At 44.2% G+C, this 17,747-nt stretch overlaps 1 protein-coding gene across 7 annotated transcripts in view; it reads left to right on the top strand.

Moving 5' to 3' along the window:
• si:dkey-237h12.3 (teneurin-3) overlaps positions 1 to 17,747 on the top strand; it is a 151,963-nt gene that overhangs the window by 11,405 nt on the left and 122,811 nt on the right. For 2 of the 7 annotated variants that reach the window (XM_061079498.1, XM_061079496.1), the window contains exon 3: positions 8,654 to 8,662. The exons of the other annotated variants lie outside the window; for them this stretch is intronic. In XM_061079498.1, coding sequence (XP_060935481.1) covers positions 8,654 to 8,662 — 9 coding nt within the window. The remainder of the gene's footprint in view (positions 1 to 8,653; positions 8,663 to 17,747) is intronic. 7 annotated transcript variants of the gene reach the window in all.

Raw genomic sequence — 17,747 nt, 5'->3', positions numbered from 1 at the left:
GATTCCTTCTCCATTTATTTCTCAGTGTTTCACATAATTCTGAATATTTTGCCCGAGTTAATAAGGTGAAGGGAGTGGAAGTCGGAGGCTCGTGCACAGAACTGGAGCCTGAACGCCAGCTGCTGCATCTCGAGTTTTTCTTTGCAGGCAATAATTCAATAATGTTCACGGTGGGGGGGGGGGGGGGGGGGGCATGTTGCCCCGCCCGTCACATTTTTGAAATAGACAGCGACAGGGAGGGTCACAGACATTTTGAATCCTGGGTTTTGCCTCTCAGGCTTTTTTTTTTTTCAGATTGCATGCAGCCTGAGGAAGAGGAAGTCCTGCAGACATTACTCAAGGCATAAAAACCCCCCCCAAACATTCCATGGTTCTTTTTATATTAAACCGTAAATATTCACGATAATCAAACATACATAAAAGATGAGTAAAGCGCAGAGGTCGAGCACTATTAGATGTTTCCATTATTATGGAAAGCACAATAACCAATGGAGCTTTAATATGAATTGTTCATCATTTAAAACCCTTATTTTGTAAGAGCTGCTCTTTAGTTTAAAGAAAGATGACAACATGATAACAATCATAAATATATGTGGAGATATTTATGTATATAATATTTCTTTTCATGATTATGAAATCATTTTATTCCATCTCTTCATGGGTCGATACCAAGAACACTTTCAGGTGAAGAAATTTCCATTTAAGTAGAATATTATAAAATATTTTATCATCTAAAGTTCACATCTTGAGTCACAGTACAACATTTTCTCAAGTGGTTCAGTGTATTGATCAGACTTTTATTTTATTATATCTTGTTCGTGCAGATAAAACAACAATTAAAAGTGGCTTTACAAAAAGAAAATGTGTATAAAATCTGGTCTAGAGACTCTGAGGGAACATTAGGACGAGTTTGATCGACGCAATATTTTGAGATTTATTTTAAATGTTTTCTTTAAGTAGATAAGTAGAAACCACACACACACACACACACACACACACACACACACACACACACACACACACACACACACACACACACACACACACACACACACACACACACACACACATACCCACGTCACAGAAGATACAGTAAGTAGGCTGCGGATAAGACGTGAGGCGGAGAGAAGGGCAGGAGGCGGAGTCACCTCGACGCCCTGCACCATCACTTCACGCTCTTCCCTTCTCCGCCCGTCACTCCCACTTCTGTCACTCCTTCGTTCTGGGCTCTGAACTTTCAGGGAAACGGCCCAAAAATAATCTCACTGGTTGATATTTGCATGAAATCTTGGCAGCTTGTCTCACTGGTCCAACAGCATCACATCACCTTGTAAGCTGGTTTGGTGACGGGGTTTTTAAATATATATATTTATATATTTGTATATATATATTTAAGCCTAAGCCTGCCGCTGCTCCCAAAATTTCTAAGTGTGTTATCCGAGCTTAAAATAGTTGACACAACACAAGAAAATAGACCAGTGTTCCCACAACAGGAAATAAGGACCCCTGCTAAAGGACAGTGTGTAGAAGGACTTCAAGGCTGATTGGAAGGAGGGTGATGGCACAATGAAGTAACACACACACACTCACACGCACACACACACACACACACACACTTGCATGCACTTCATCGCCTACACACACTTCCTTTCCTTAAGGGAGAAAGGTCAGTATCTAGAGGAGGAAATGGTGAGCCATTGTTATGATTGAGCACACGGCAAGGTCCAGGGAGGACGCCGTGTCACTTTCATTGTCAAACTCATTATACCACAGAAGAAGACCCAGCACCCCCCCCCCCCCTTCACTCCCCTGCTCTCACGTCCCTTTCTCCTCAGCAGTCATGTGAGGAAACCCTTCCGCGAGCTGGGGCGCGTCAAAATGGAAAAGCCGGGCGAAAAATGTGCTGAACACGCAGAATCTTTTTTTTTCTGTCGCCACACTGTATTTGAGGAATTGCATAATTCTGCGACGAGAGCAGCTGGAAACACAGAAGAGGAAGAGAACGAGAGGTGCGGCGTCGCTCGCCCGGATTATGAAGGGACAGTAACAATCAAAACTCACGGTCGACAAGCAGGAGAAGAGCCAAATCAATTAAAATAGAGCAAAATTGAAGTCTTGTAGCCAAAGGCGGCTCGCGAGAGGGTTTGGAAGGGTATTCTGGTCCTGATTAAAAATGAATGGTATCAGAATACATAAAGCTTTCTGGCCGAGGGCCCGGAGCGACGCATCCTGAAACTGTGGTCACTTCAGAGGCAGAGGGAAGGCATTAGGTATCCGGCCTTTGAGGGGGGGGGGATGCTCAAGTAACAGACTGTTCTCCGTTCAATTCATCTAATCACCCATGCAAACCTAAGCACTTTGCAGATATAGATTTGAGGCCAACGATTGATATTGTATACCATGTAAACTGATTCATGCTCAAAGAAAGAAAACAGACTGTCGTGTAAAAGGGTCTCGCCCCCCCACCCCCGTGCAGTGTCTCCACCTGAATGATCCGGCCCCCTTTTATCTTGCTCGAGCACACAACCCAACACCAACAAACAGAACATGAAACAGAATCCTTAATTCAGTCGACAAAATCTTATTTTCCCCTTAAATTGCACTTCTCCATGTTACAGTCCCGGTCCTGGAAGAGCCACGATTGTGGTTTTCATAATAAAATTACAGATGAATCAGTACCGGGCCTGACATGGTTTGTTCGACCCTTCTCATCTTGCTTAACATCGGCCATTTGCGACTTGAGAATACGCGATTGGATTAGAGCTGATTTGGAAAGCGCGACTGTAAATAAAAATCACTTTAAACCCGCATTACGTTGAATTATGTTTCATTCGAACGTAATAACTATACTTCATAAAGAAAGTAAAAAAACAACAAACAGAAAATCCCTGCTCTTTGCAAATGAGCAGAGGTGTAAAAAGTACTGAAATATTGTACTCAAGTAAAAGTACCTTTACTTTGATGAAATTTTACTTTAGTACAAGTAAAAGTACCCATTTAAAAATCTACTCAAGTAAAAGTAAAAAGTAGTTCATTTAAAATGTACTTTAAGTAAAAGTTACTTAGTTACTTCCAACAACTTGATGGGGGCCGCTCTTATACAGTGCAAAAAAGGACAAGGGGTCATAAATCCAATCCAAAACAGTTATTTTTAATTAAAGGAGAATCTTTACAAATATAAGTGCAATGACATTATACATGTCAAACATTAAACATTTAACATATTTGTCAACACAACATTTAAGAACTTTTGGGAGGACATGTCAAGTTCAGTTCATTTCATAGTTTTAAGGTGGAAAGTGAGAATGCAAGACTTAACTTGTTTTTTAGAGAAAACTTAATCCATCACTACCCCTTACCTTAAACTGTACTTCATATGTATCAATTACTAAAATAAATGTTTTTTTTATTTTGTTTTATTATTGCTAACTTTGCGTGTTTATTTATTCATACCCTGCAAACAAAAGGCACATCAAATCAAAGTTTTGATACATTTATTCTGAAATGGTTTATTTTTATTTTGAAAAGGCACTTCCTGAAAAATACTGAAAAGATCGCTACTGGCAGGTGTGGCTCGCGCACAACACTGTCTACCACTGCAGTGAGAATTGCCTTGCGCCTTGAACTATGTTTTTTTTTTTACTCAGTAACGGATGTAATTTCCAATGTAGCGAAGTACAGTACTTCAGTCAAAATCTACTTAAGTAAAAGTAAAATTACCCACTTCAAAAACTACTCAAAAAATTACAAAGTACACAAAAAAACTACTAAATTACAGTAACGTGAGTAAACGTAATTCGTTACTTTACACCTATGCAAATGATTGCTCAATCCGGGGTCATAACAAGGCGAAGAGGTGTTGAATGCAAACTTCCAGAAGCTGCTCGTTTTGGATTTTTTCTCCTCGGCTGTATTGATCCGGCCCAATAGGCTTCTCCGAGAGGTGAGGGCCGTGTCTGCCAAGAGTAGAGGTCACTCAGATAAATTGGCCAGGTTGGCTTTTAGCAGCTTCAGGGTCAAGGCCCATTCATCTTATTAGGGCCAGAGTATCCTTTTAGAGGCCTCGGCAGTAGTATTAGACAATAGAGCAGCACCGGGGCATTAGATGACGGACCATTTGGCAAATAGGTTAGAGCAGTTTCCACCTATTGTCTTTTTCTACATTACCCGGAGGAGCTGTCGGCGGGAGCTTTGCATTGCAGCTGGAAAAGGTTGGAGGCTCGGAAAGAGAGAGAGGGAGGATTCACAACAGGATGGGAGCAGGCTGGGTGATTTTCTGAGGAATGGCTTTGCAAAGTGAACAGAGCAAAAACGGCATTGGAACATATGTCCGCTCAATCTGTCGTCAAAGGTGATATATCAACTGTTGTCGGGCTCAAAAGATGTTTTTTTCCAACTGAAACGACAACAAAAAACATATTACCCTGAATGTCATTTCATTATAGTTGGTTATGCAATTTCTCACCTTTTTATATTTTACTAATGTTCAGCTTTAACTTTGGATTCTGGCAGAGGCATAATAAATGTGTAAAATATATTGCAAAAATCATCTATAAGGGACTCACACTAAGCAAGCTACAGCAAGTGCAGCGCCATGTTTTATAAAAACCCGCTGTTCATCCATTACTCTTCCATTAACCTTCACAGTTGAGCAACTATATGGAACAGTGAGCTCCACCAAACAGTATCGATCTGGCAAAAAAAAACTTTTTATAACATCGTTAACAAAGTTTTGAGGCGGCCGCAGCAAACTGTGAGTTCTAATTCTGATTAATTTCTTATTGTCTTGATTCTGATTCAGCCTCATTCGTCACGTCTATAATACAGTACATTAAAAACTTAAAAAACTTAAGGAAGACATTTACAGACTGAACAGATAAAAGCTGCAGCAACCAAGGGCACCACTATCCATTGGCAGGGGTGGATCCAGGGGTGGGGCCAGGGGGGCACTGGCCCCAGCTAAAATCTTTGCTGTGTTTAATATTTGTTACGCTTTTTTGATGTGCCTGAACAATAAGAAACTATTTTCAAAATATACTCATTGATGTTTCACTGTTATTTTAACATTACAAGTCATTTAGCTGACGCTTTTGTCCAAAGTGAATTCCAAGAAGTGGATTCCACATCTATGAGCGGCCATTCGGGTTCCAGCATCTTGCCCAAGGACACTGTCATTAGTAACAATATAACAAAGCATCAATATAAGAATGTATTGATTTTTCCTCGTGAATTTGGAAAGCACTTTGAAATGGTTTATTGTTCCCCCTTTAGATTTGTAAAATGTTTTAAAGTGATTCTCTGTTCATGAAGAAGAGTTTAAAACGACATCTTCACTCAGGAGCAAAAAATCAATCTTTAAACTTAAAATAAATAAGAAGTTCCCATTTTGATATAATAGTCCATGTCCAAGTATATTCAATTTAGTTTTTATAGATGACTGAAAAATCAATCATTGACATTTTAGAAGCGACAACAAGAGACCTCTGCTTATTTCTGAGTTGACATTTGTTGCCGTTGCATTTTCCTTACAAACTTTTTCTTCTTTCTGACCGACTTGCTGTGTCTCCATCCACAAAGAGCAGAACTGTGCAAAGTTTGATCAGCTGCTGCGCTCATCCCCTCCGGCCTCATGTGGCGGAAAGTGACCGGCCAGCAAACAGTGACTCAACAGAGCAACTTGTCCAAATGGTCACAGTGAAACAATATTGAGTTTTCCCTGTGAAAACAAATGATCTTCAACGGGTCCTGGTTTCTCAGCCGTTACCGCCGTGCAGTTTTTTGTACTTGTCATACATTTAATACGTCGCTGAAGACGCCTGAATGTGTGGAGATGACACACAGTCCTCCAGTAATTGGACGCCCACCCCCCTGCCTCCTCCCCTCTCTGCCCAGCGCCATTGTTGAGAGAAAAATGTGTGCTCTCTAATTTAAGCCCGAGCCTCTGACGCTCGCTGCTACACTTACCAAAAACACAGAATTACGTTGACACTTTTCACTATAATGGTGTTGCTGTGAAATCGCTTTTTCTATTAGCCCCCCCTTTTTAGCCGAGACGTCGTGGTAAAGGGTAATTTCAAATGAATTATAAAATAGGGGGATGATTAAAGTAATTTTCGGCAAAGGGGTCGGCGAAAGTATTCTTTTATTTAACTAGTTTTCCAGGACAAAGGAGGCTCTCAGCCGACCCTCGACCGGAGCTCCCAGCTGCCGGAGCGATTCATCAAACGTCCTCAATCACAAAGATAGACTCTAAGGGTCCGAACCACCTGTTTAGTTCTCGTCTTTGAGCTCGTCTCCGTGTCTGTGCTCGTGCTGTTGTCCTCTTCTTCTCACCGGAGCCTCTTGTTTTCAAGTCGCCGAGGGACCGGTCCGGCTTCTGGAGGAGTTCTCTCCGAGTTTGCTCTTGAAAGAAGTTGAAAGGACGACATTTGGGACTTCATTAAAAAGGCTTGAGAGAGAATTTTTCTTCCACCCTCTGCTGCGTGACACCATATATTTACCGCGGCAGACGAATATTACTCACATATAATCCACCGCCACCGTCTGCCTCACGCAGGAGCCATTTTGCATCTTAGATAACGCGGCGGCTACGTGACTGATGACTCTGGAGCATATTAAATCATCTTGTCATCCTGTCTGGCTCGATCATATTTCCACGGCACACACCGTTCTTTGTCATTTATGTCTGAAGTGATGCTACATGCTTAGATTACATGGGAAAATTCTCGGATGATTGCTTTTAGGAATCCGATGAGGGTGTTTGCGGTCAGGGATAAATATGAAATTGGTACGTACACCGACTCAAACCAGGGATAACTTGTTTCCTTCTTTAATTTTTCATAAACCTGTTTATTTTGGGGTGAAAGTCAGATCCTCGGCTTTCTAGATTGCAGAAGATAAAAGGAAATTTGTCTCCTGTTGTAATTCGAGTTGGTGTATCAGCTTTTTTTCTTGAAAGAGGCGCATGCAGCCCGGTCTGCTCAGCTTCCCCCCCCCCATCCTCACAATCTCCGAGGTAGCTCAGAGCGAAAAGTACAGTAGCAGCCGGAAAATATAACATTATGCTGATACGTCCTCAGTGACGACTCCGGTTGTGGGGGCGAAGAGCTCTCAGATAATCTGGCAGCGGCGGTGCATTTACTCTCTAATATACTTCGCCGGACAACATTGACTCCGCCACCGGCTGCCTATCAGGGTGGGCCATATTCTCTCCATCATTTAGTTTGTAGATGTTAGTGTTACATGCACCAGGTGCTGGCTGACAACTCAATGAATAATGTGTCTGGTAGAGGAGAAACTCAGTCAGGGGAAGCCCATTCCCTGGACTCTCCATTAATATCACAGTCCACTCTTTCAGGGGATACCGCTGACATTTTGCTCTCCGTGTAATAGAGACCTAACCTTTAAGCACTGCGAGGAAGAAGTCATTTTTCATAATCCGCTGTCCGTTTTTGGAGAATTCCTAAACCAGTGCCCTCTTTGCATCTGTCATGATTTCCCTCTTTATTGTTTTATATTATACACATTTCAAATTTGGATTCATTTTAGCCGTCATCGTTTATTCTTTTACCGCAAATGTGCAGAAATGAAATTCCTTCACCTTCTTTAACCCCTTTCTAAAAAAAATATGAAAATACAGATTAAGATACATTTATTTGTCCCAAACACATGCACAGACATGCACAAGCACACTCATGCAATTGTAACCTCTGCAGTGAGCAGCCATGTACGGCGCCCGGGGAGCAGATGTTGGGGGAGTAAGGTGCCTTGCTCAGGGGCACTAGACAGGGGCACTAGACAGGGTAGGGAGAATCCTCTTGGATTTTTGGACAGATCAATCCAGGTTCATCTTTTTGTTGTTTCTCCGTGGAGACAAACCAGAGACGAACCAGAGACCTTTTCTGCCCATAGTCCAAGTTTCTGCCACTAGTCCACCACCTCTCCTCACCCCTGGGTTTAGTGTTATTCCAGTGATAGATTTGACAGTGTTAGCCCGGCCGTGGTCCAGGACTTGGACGGGTGATCAGAGTGGGCACATGTTGTTGTGTCCAAGTCGGCCGTAATTCCTTAAATCCAGACTCAAGTGTTAAGCCACCGTAGGAAAAAAAAACTGTCAGATCCCTGGTGTCCTCTCTGGAAGCCGCGCCGGCTGAAGGAAAGTCATTGTTTAAGCAGCTGGTAATGATGATTAGCCACAATCTGGGGGATCGACTGCACATCGGTCAAATGAGTCGACATCCTCAAAGGGAGAGATGGCCCGCTGTCACAGCCGCGCATACTGAGCAGATTGATTGTGTTTCCTGCAGAGATTCGGGGGGGGAAATCTTTGATGTGTGGCGCGGTAATAATGTCGACACACCGCCACGAAAATCCACGGCAACCGCCTCCGAGGTTCAAGAGCCCGGCGCCTTCTTAACATATTTCGATAGGAATCTAAACATAAAGGATAATTTGGCTTTTGTGTGCGGGGAATGCAATGACTATAAATACACAGACTGATAGTGTATCATTTCATATCTGATGACCAGCTTTACCCCATCGCTTCATCGCATTACTCCTTTAAAAAGTTCTTGGCATTGGGTTGAAGTTATGAGTGAAATAGAGATAATTTTTCATATTAATATAGGAATGGACCTCATATCCCTGATTCTAGGTCTCCCAAGTGACTGTTTGAAAACAGCAGTCAACAAAAGATTGTATAATACTTTAACGTTTGAAGCTAGGAAAAATATTCTTTTGCAGTGGATCAGTGACAAGGTCCCTTCTGTCTGTGGTTGGTGCAAAATAATTTTTGAACTGATCCCTTTAGAATATCTTACCAACGTCATACATCACAGTGTAGATCAGTTCAGTGTGGCGCCCATTTTTGGACTATATCGGTCCAGACCTTTCCTCCACCCTATTAAAAGGTGTGGACTTGAACGACATTCATCACCTCTTGTATCATGCCATATGTTCATCCCTCATGTAAGAGCTGTCATGTATGTTTTGTGTTTGTTTTGTGTCTAGTTTTGTAGACACTGTTTGTTCATTGAATGGAAACAAAAAACTGCAATAAAAACACTGGAAGATGAAACACATTCACACGAGGACTCTAATCACAGTGTCTGTTGCCCGAGTCCAGTCTGCGTCCTCTGCCCTCCAGACACCAAACCAAAAGAAGGGATGACCACAGGCTGTAAATGGGCACTGGCTTGAAATAATAATCATTTTTTGGGGTGGGGACTTTATGGCTTCAAACATTAGCATACAGTCACCATTAGGTAATTGGGAGCTGCTGATGGGGGATTTTTTTTTTGTCAGGGCACTTCTTCTTTTTTCCTTTTTACGGCGGCTACATGTGATCATAATGTGGTAATTGGAGAGCTCATTTATTTCACTTAGGTCTAACTGGAGGTCTCCACACTGAAGTTAATTTTGCATGGAAGCCTACCTTTGGACATGATTGATGATTAGCAGCACGTGCACGCCCGGGTTCGGCTGCGTGTTAAGGACACACACACACACACACACACACACACACACACACACACACACACACGCTGGAAGCTCCCACTGTGCACACCGGGAGAATATTGTGCATATTTAGATGTTGATTTTTTGTTTTTTTTAAAAAACTAAAGCCAAGAAGCCTCCCGCTGGCACCGGGCTGGGAAACATTCCACTCATTTGCTGAGACTTTACTGGAAATAGCCTTTATTATAGAAACAATGATAGAATCCAGTAAATCAGGGAAAAGTATAGGGTGTAGTGTTGCCATCAATAATAGATTGGAAACAAGTCGGCACTGATGGAACCCGAGGCCTTTCCCTTTGTGGAGGTCTTAGTGCCGTAGCGGTGCGTGTGAATAATGCATGGTCCCAGATAGACTCCCGCTCCCTCTCTCTCTCTCGCCCTTCCACTCGCCCCGGCTGCGTGGCTCGCAGGCTCGGGCGCCACTTTTTTCCCCGGCAGTGATTGGCTGATGCCTGGAGGGCAGTGGAGAGGAGATGGGAAATCACCTTGCCCCATTTAGCCATGCTGTGCTAGCTGCGCCGCCCGCCCCCCCCGCCCGCTGCTCAGACCTTTGTGTCTGCCGCTGGTGCTCGACATTAGGACCTCTGGTTAACTTTGGTCGGGGATGCAGCGGCACAGAGCTGTCGTTCGGACGCTTGTTATCACCCCAGACTTTTTTTCTGAAAGGTAAATCTGCTCCACAGCTTCACTCTGTGGTGCTTTCTCTATTTTTTAACCCTTTTCCTTTTTTTTCCGCGGCAGACAGAGCAGGCTTTGTGTGTTTGGCAGTGATGCATCACGTCGCCGCTCTGCCACGATCACAGTCCTAGCTTCTGCTTCGTCGTCTTTGTCGATTCCGCCCCCCCCCCATCACCATCCCCCCCTCTTCACTGTCTTCTTCATCTTCTTCTTTTTTTTTTTTTATTTTGCTAGTTTTCTTTCACACACATTGACGTGCGGTGGTGCTGGTGGTGGGAAGCATCGGCTGCGATCTCACTGATCCAGCCTTGAGAAACCGAGGGGTCTCTCTTGGCCTCTCGGCGTCCTCTCACCCGGGGGGGTCTCGGTGGGGAGTCCACTGAAGCCTGGGCACCCCGGTCCGGCCCCCCCCGTGGAGCGAGAGCCTGGCTCCGGCGGCACCACATAATCCATATTCTAAAGGCCAGCTGGACTGAGACCACGGAGCTCAAGGAGAGCAACGAGACCCCGCCCCCCCCGCCCACATCCCACTCCCCAGTAACTCAGCACCTCAGAGAGCTGTGGCATGTCAAAAACTGAAAGTGGGCTGAATAGCAACGGCTCTTCAGTGGAAATAAGAGTCCATTCCCCCCCCATTAGCTGTGAAGAATTAAGCATATTACCAGAAGACGGTCCTGGCCTGTTTCCCATATGGTTTACCCAGCTGAAATCTACTGCAGCCTCCTTGCCAGTGAGAGAAACCATTCTTCCCCCTCTTCCTTCTCCCGCCCTCTTTGTTTTGTACACAGAGCTGTGGTGAGAATTAGCCACTTGGCTGTAGGTGCTTCTGTATCCAGGGCGGCTTTCCGAGTAATCCCGCTCCGACAGAGGACGGATAAGAGCGGACGAGTGACTGTCCAAAGGAAGGTCTTCTTCCAGCAGATTGATATTTATTCCCCGAACGAAACCCCCCAAACCAAGCCCACCACCTCTTCAGCTGCCACTGCTTACTCCTCCTGCCCCAATTACCGGGCTCTAACAAGCCTTCCACACACATCCACACCGGGCACTGTATTCCCATCGTGCTCGGCTGACCGCTACAAACAACATGGCAAGACAAGCTCGAATTCTGGATTGTGTTTTTTTGTGTTGTTGTGGCTCTGTTGACGTTATCATTAAGAACACAGGGAAATCTCCTAAACAAAGATTTGTCTTGTATTAGGATTAGGGTTGCAAAATTCCGGGAATATTCAAAGTTGGAAACATTCCATTGGAATTAACGGGAATTAACAGGAATATACGGGAATTAACGGGAATTAACGGGAATAAACTGGAAATGTTGTGGGTAATTTATACTAACTGTGTTTACCTTGTCATATACAGACATAAATATAAACATTTTGTTTTGTCATAGGCTGATTTGAGCCCTGAGGAAACTTTGGGCACTTGACTATACGATACATCAAAGGTCAGGTGAGGCCCTATTGAAATTGTAAGGATTATTATTGGTATTATTATTATTCAGGCAAATGAATTGGCTTTTTGAGGGCTTTACCATGCTCAAATTCTTACCAAAATTTGCAGAAAGTTAGAAAGAGGTGAAAATTTACGTATTCTGGAGGAATTTCAATTCAATTTTCAATGGGCGTCGCAAAATGGCTCAACGGTGCCCCCCCCGAGACCCCTGGAACGTGTTCACATTGACTGGTCTTCACAAAAATCAATATACAGGTGTATCATGACAAGACAAACAAAAAAGTCATTAGGTGCAATTGGAAAAACACAACAGGAAGCCTGCTATTTTGCATTTAGTGGCCATTTTTGCCATATTCCACTTTTTGACTTTGATGTACTTGTACCAGGGCTTTCATCGGATCAACTTCAAATTTAGTTTGTCTTGCATTAGGATATCGTGGATGAGGCCCTAACTCACCCATGTGACTGTCTACTTTTAATTCGAGCACCTCACCTGTGAAGCACCCAGTGGGAATTATAACGAGGCCGATCGCTGTTCCCCAAAGAATAAAAAAATTGACATAATTTCTGAGGTGTTTTTTAAAAGTGACTAATGCAGAAATGCTTCCATCTTAAAATAGCCTGTCCTACACTGGGTCTGGAACGCTGTCTATCCAGGACAGATGATGAACATAATCATTTGGGCCACTCGATATATGAGTTTCCACTGAAGCCGAACGGAACTGGGACACTCGTGGATTACAGGGAGCACAGTCCACACTTGTAGCATATTCCCCCCCCCCCACTTGAGCCCACAGGCGTGACCGAGCGCTTTGAGTCGGCGTGCGGCAGCGCTGGGGAAAATGTCAAAGAATTCGCCGCCTTGTTCTCAGCCCCAGAGGCGTCACTTTTGATGTCCACCTTCAAAGACGCCTTATCAGTCCTGTTTTTAGTTGTTGCTCATTACCCGAAAGCCGAGTGTTGCCGAGTGATGCAGGATAAATTATAGAAATGAAATGCCTCATTGATTTGGCAATAAGATACGATGCACTGCCGCACTGACGCACGATTTATTAGACTTTACGAGAGCAGAGTGGATACATTCGCGTCAACAGCGGTTTTACACAGGCTTTTATTTTTTATTGCTTGGTTTGACAGGTGTTAATTCAAAAATTAAAGAACAGCGATTCTGTAGTCAGACAGAAACAGCACGTGAAGAACAGGATAAAGGAAAAGGTTGCAGCCGGAAATGTTGTCAATGAAAAGCAAGAAGATATTGTTTGTGTAGCACATTTCATACCTGGAGGCAACTTGAACCTCTTCACAGGCAGAGGAGCTGCAAGTGCACATTTTATTAGAATTACACAATCTACACTATTCATGGAGAACTAATTGTGTTCATATAGATATAAATATACACAATGAGTTTTAAATCCAGTATAATACCATGAATAACCTGCAGTTTGTACGATATAGACACGATCGAATCCCTTCATCTTGAAGGTGATACAAGGTCATCGAGGTCACTCTAGTTAATATATGTGCATTAGAATTCCCTTCATGACTTTGCCACTGGGGCCAGAGTGCACCATTATGTTCCGGTTCAGCTGAGAGAACAAGAGGATTTCATTTACCCTCCAGCATATCAGCTGGAACCATCAGCCCAGATGTTCAGCAACTCACCTGATCCACATTCGCTGCGGTTGAAAGTGGCTGTCGCGAATGTGAACGCCTTTGCTATCTGTGGAAAACAGCTTTTTTTCTGTGTCACAAACAGGAGGTTGGGGGGGGGTTTGGACAGGAGGGCGGGTCTGAAGGAAGAGTGTAGGATCCAGTATTTGTTATGGTTGAGCAATGCCAGAGACAGATGAAGATATCTAGAGCTTTGTTGGTTCGAATTTTGATTATTATTTAATAAATCCTCCTATTGTGAGTCCCTCAACTTCATGGAAAAGTACAATGAAATGCAGAGGGAACCAGTTAAAGCTGCTGTCTGTAATGCTATGAGGAAACTTAGTCGAATTAATTTGACCTAGTTTTTTTCATGGTTTTTTGAAAGAAAGTTTCTACTTTAATTGACTTTACCCAAGACTGAAACCTGTAATTGAGAGACATACTTGGTCTAGGTTGCTTTTAGAAGAGCGAAGTCTAGACAGGTGAGTGAGTCGCTAATCGAGGGCAGAGTTTGACTCAATGTGCAGAACTGGAAGCGACTTCGATTGTCTGTTTTCGCGGGAGAAAGCAAGAGGTTAATCTTTTTCTTCCGGCCAGGCAAATAGAAAAAGTAATGGACACACCAATTGCTGATATTCTATTAATCAATCAATCAGTGTACACATTTATGGAGACGGTATAATGCAATCAAGCCCAGGGAAACTACGCGACCTATATATTTCCCTGATAGCAGCAGATTATATATATAAATCTATCAGGGATACATATTGGAACAGTGAACTAGATATGACCCTGTATTGACGCTATAGGAGGCAACTCTGCTATAAGCTAATGAGGACAGCAGCATTTCAAATTGACCGAATAAACAATTTTTCTCATCGCATCTTCGATAAACAGATAGATTTCAGTCCTCCCTTTAAAGGATGCTGTCAAGAGTAAACAAACAACTTTGAGACTAGCCAGCGAGATGAGATCAAAACATCCACTGGCACGAGTCTGACTAATTATTGGTGTTCAAACTCGACTGTGATCAAAACATCACCATGTGACAGGAGCACTTTCAATGGAAGATGAAGCTTCTTTTTCATTTTTTTACACATTTCTTGGATGTGGAGGTTGTTTTTCATCGCATCTGCGCGACCACTGTTTTTTAACGAGCTTCACACGTCACGAGACATTACATTTGCGAGTCCAGACAAAGGGTTCTCGGGTGTGTGTGTGTAAGCAAAGCAAAGATAAAGCCTCACGTGTGATTCATCAAACGTCAAACTGAAGGAGAGACGTTTTAAAAAAGTGGCACTTACAGCTCCTCAGCCAGCGTCTCATGAATCCACATCGAGGTCCTACGTCAAAGCTCCGTCACCTACAGCCTGATAAGCTTCTCAGGAGACCACTCCAGGTTTTTTTTAGGGAGGGTGGTGTTTTTAAGGGAGGCAGCCTACCTCTGCCTCCCTCCCTCTCCTCCCTCTCCTCCTCCTCCTCCTCTTCTCCCACTACTTCTTTTTATGGGGTAAACACACACGCTGAAGCTCCTGCAGCCTATCATGTGTGACCGCCGCTGCAGCCAGACAGTGTAACACGATCCATGATAGAGTGGTGCAAATCGCCCAGCGCCTTTCGTCTACCATCTCGCACAAGGAGGAGGAGGAGGAGGAGGAGGAGGGGGGGAGAAGCCCGTGAGATAGGGTGAGTTTAAAAAAAAAAAGAAAAAAAGGAGGAGGAGGAGGAGGAGAAGGAGGTGGAGAGCTGGCGGTGAGTGCGGCAGCCGTAGAGCTGGGCAAGTAGAACGTTCGCTGGTGTGACTTTCCGGTCCACCAGGTTTTAACCCTTCTGACATCGACTGAGTGGCGTCCATGTGCCGGTGCTGTTCTCCTGCAGCGTGCGGCTGGTTGTGGCAGCAGAGAGAGAGAGAGAGAGAGGAGAGAGAGGAGAGAGGAGGGGGGGAAGAATCCGGAGCGTTTGTAAAATCCGCTACAAAGCAGCATCGCAGCCTGAGAAGTGGACCTTGAGACAGTCGAGCCTCACTGGGGGGGGGGGGATTGCTACACGCCTTCTTCTTTGAGGTAACACACCAACTTCTTTGTCGTCCTCTCTTCTCACAACGAGCCGGGGAAATTAACCCAGATTCATGTGTGTGTGTGTGTGTGTCTGATTCCACTGCATTTTTTGATCTGTGTTGTTTTTTTGCGAGCCGGATGTTAAATCTGGAGTTGCAGACACACGCACTTGCATCTGTCAACAACTTGGATGTGGAGAAATAATGTTTAATGCATCACCAGGGTTAGTGTTCGGGCGTCTCTCTTCTGTCAGCCACAGGCCTGATTGTTACTGCAGAAATCGACAGTCTTTTGTATTCCTTCCAATCCCCTCGTGGATCTTCTTCTTCTTCTGAGGGGGCGTTGTGTTGCTGTGTTTTAAATGCTTCTGCAGCCTAACACGTGTAGATTGATAACACACTGTCTTGCATTTGTCCCAGAGACTATTATGTCCTGCAGGTGTTTGGGGTTTATTTGCACTGAGGAATAACCGGAGGCACATGTTCGAAAGAAATCAGGGTCAAGTTGTTTTCACAGTGTCTTTAATGAGAGGTGTTGTGATGGGATTGGTTGCTATTTTGAATGAACACACAAGTTCTCATGATTGTATTTCCCACCCATCGTTGGAAGAACGGCCTGATTATAAGGGAACAAATGGAGGAAAAGGTTTTTCTTAATATTGTACGAAACACAATATTAGAGTAAATCGCCTGGAGGTTTCTAAACCGCATCAGAAAGATAACACGTTGTAGTTGTATTTCTTGGCTCCCAAAAAAGGAAACTGCTGCTGCTGCTGCTGCTTTTAGAATTCCTCACACATTCATTGTCTCAACATGACACCCATGTAGGATTCTGGGTAATGTATGCAAACGGAGGGAACAACCCATGGTGTTCCCTTTTTTTCGGGGTGTGTTGACTTGCCTTTGATTAATCCTTCTGGGTTTGACGTCACGGCCCCTCGCAGACAGAGATGGATTGAAGTGCTTAGCCGACCAATGGCTACAAAGACAAAGAGTAATTGGTGTGTAGTGAGTGTCGGGCCGGCGGAGGCAGCGCCGAGCGGCTGAGTGCTGCGCCGGGTCACACTGTGGCATCCCCACATACATCCACAGGTGACAGGTAAGATGCAAGGAGCCTTCCGCCCCCCCCCCTGGGCATTGCACCACACCATGCATTACTCTGCCGGCCTGTGAGCTGCAGCACTGAGCAGAGGGAGGTATATTTTTAGCTTTCTCTATAAGCAGGAAATGATTAATTTCGATTATGCATGTATTTGCTCTTTTTAACATTCATCAGTCGTGTGATTTCTTAAAGCCGCAGCCTCGTGGAGCCGGTGGGGGTTTGTTGTGCTGTTGCTGACTTTCAGCTACATGTGTTTGCCTGTGCAGCAGCAGCGTGCAGGGCGGGGGGGTAATTGAGGGGGTGGGGGTGGGGGTGGGGGCGTGCTGCTGAGGAGGCGGGTATATTGTGATCCAGCCATCTTTATATGTGTCAGGGGTAATTACATTGAAAAAGTGGGTTTGCGTCCCCGGAGGCGGAGGCGAATGCACCTCCATCCATGCTGAGTGGTGGTGCATCCTCCAGGAGAGGTAAAGTTTTAATGGTGGCATTTAGTAAATGTGCAATCAGAATTGCATTAATGACTCCGGCATCATCAATCATAATGGCCTGATGGACTATCAATAGTGTGCACGGGCGTCGCTCTTTGATTCATGGTTTTCTCGATGGACCAGAGCTGCTCGGCATTCGCATTAACAGTTTGGGGTTCTGGGCAATTTTTTTTCATTTTAATTTTCTTATCTCATGTTTCACCAGGCGGCTCTGCCAGTCGGGTTCTCCTCTTTGAGTCTTACTGGCAAACACACGCGTCAGGTCCTTCAGCACCGACCAGAGCCTTTGCCAAGAAAAGGCTTCTGAGCATCATGATGTGGTTTCTGCGATCAATCGTTCCATAATTTATGTCATGAAAGGGTGAAGTGTTGCTTAATTTATGTAATGTCTGAATGAGGGCTGCATCTGCTCAGTGGACGGGATCTCGGAGTTCATGTTGTGCTGGACTCGTGTCTGGGTAGGAACCATGTCAGCAGCTTTATTCCCCAATAATAAACATCAGAAAGAAGTCACTCGATATCCAATTAGTTCACTAATCATCGTTTTCTCTACATAACGACTAAGAAAACACCCACAGGGCAAACATGTAGGAAAAAAGAACCGTTAAATCTTTGTGTTTACATATTTAATCAAACAAATCATGTATACACACACGTACTGTAATCTACCAGAATGTATACACATGTTATGTACACGCAGTACAACCTGTGTACACACACTCACCTGATAGATTAGCAGGTCCCTGGTTCTCTGAACCTGCCTCCTCAGCACAGACAGGTGACAATATGTTTTTATACT

This window comes from Limanda limanda, chromosome 10 (genome assembly GCF_963576545.1).
Source record: "Limanda limanda chromosome 10, fLimLim1.1, whole genome shotgun sequence".
Lineage (NCBI taxonomy): Eukaryota > Metazoa > Chordata > Actinopteri > Pleuronectiformes > Pleuronectidae > Limanda > Limanda limanda.
Note: the sequence above shows the minus strand (reverse complement) of the source record. Positions and strands in the feature narration are given on the sequence as shown.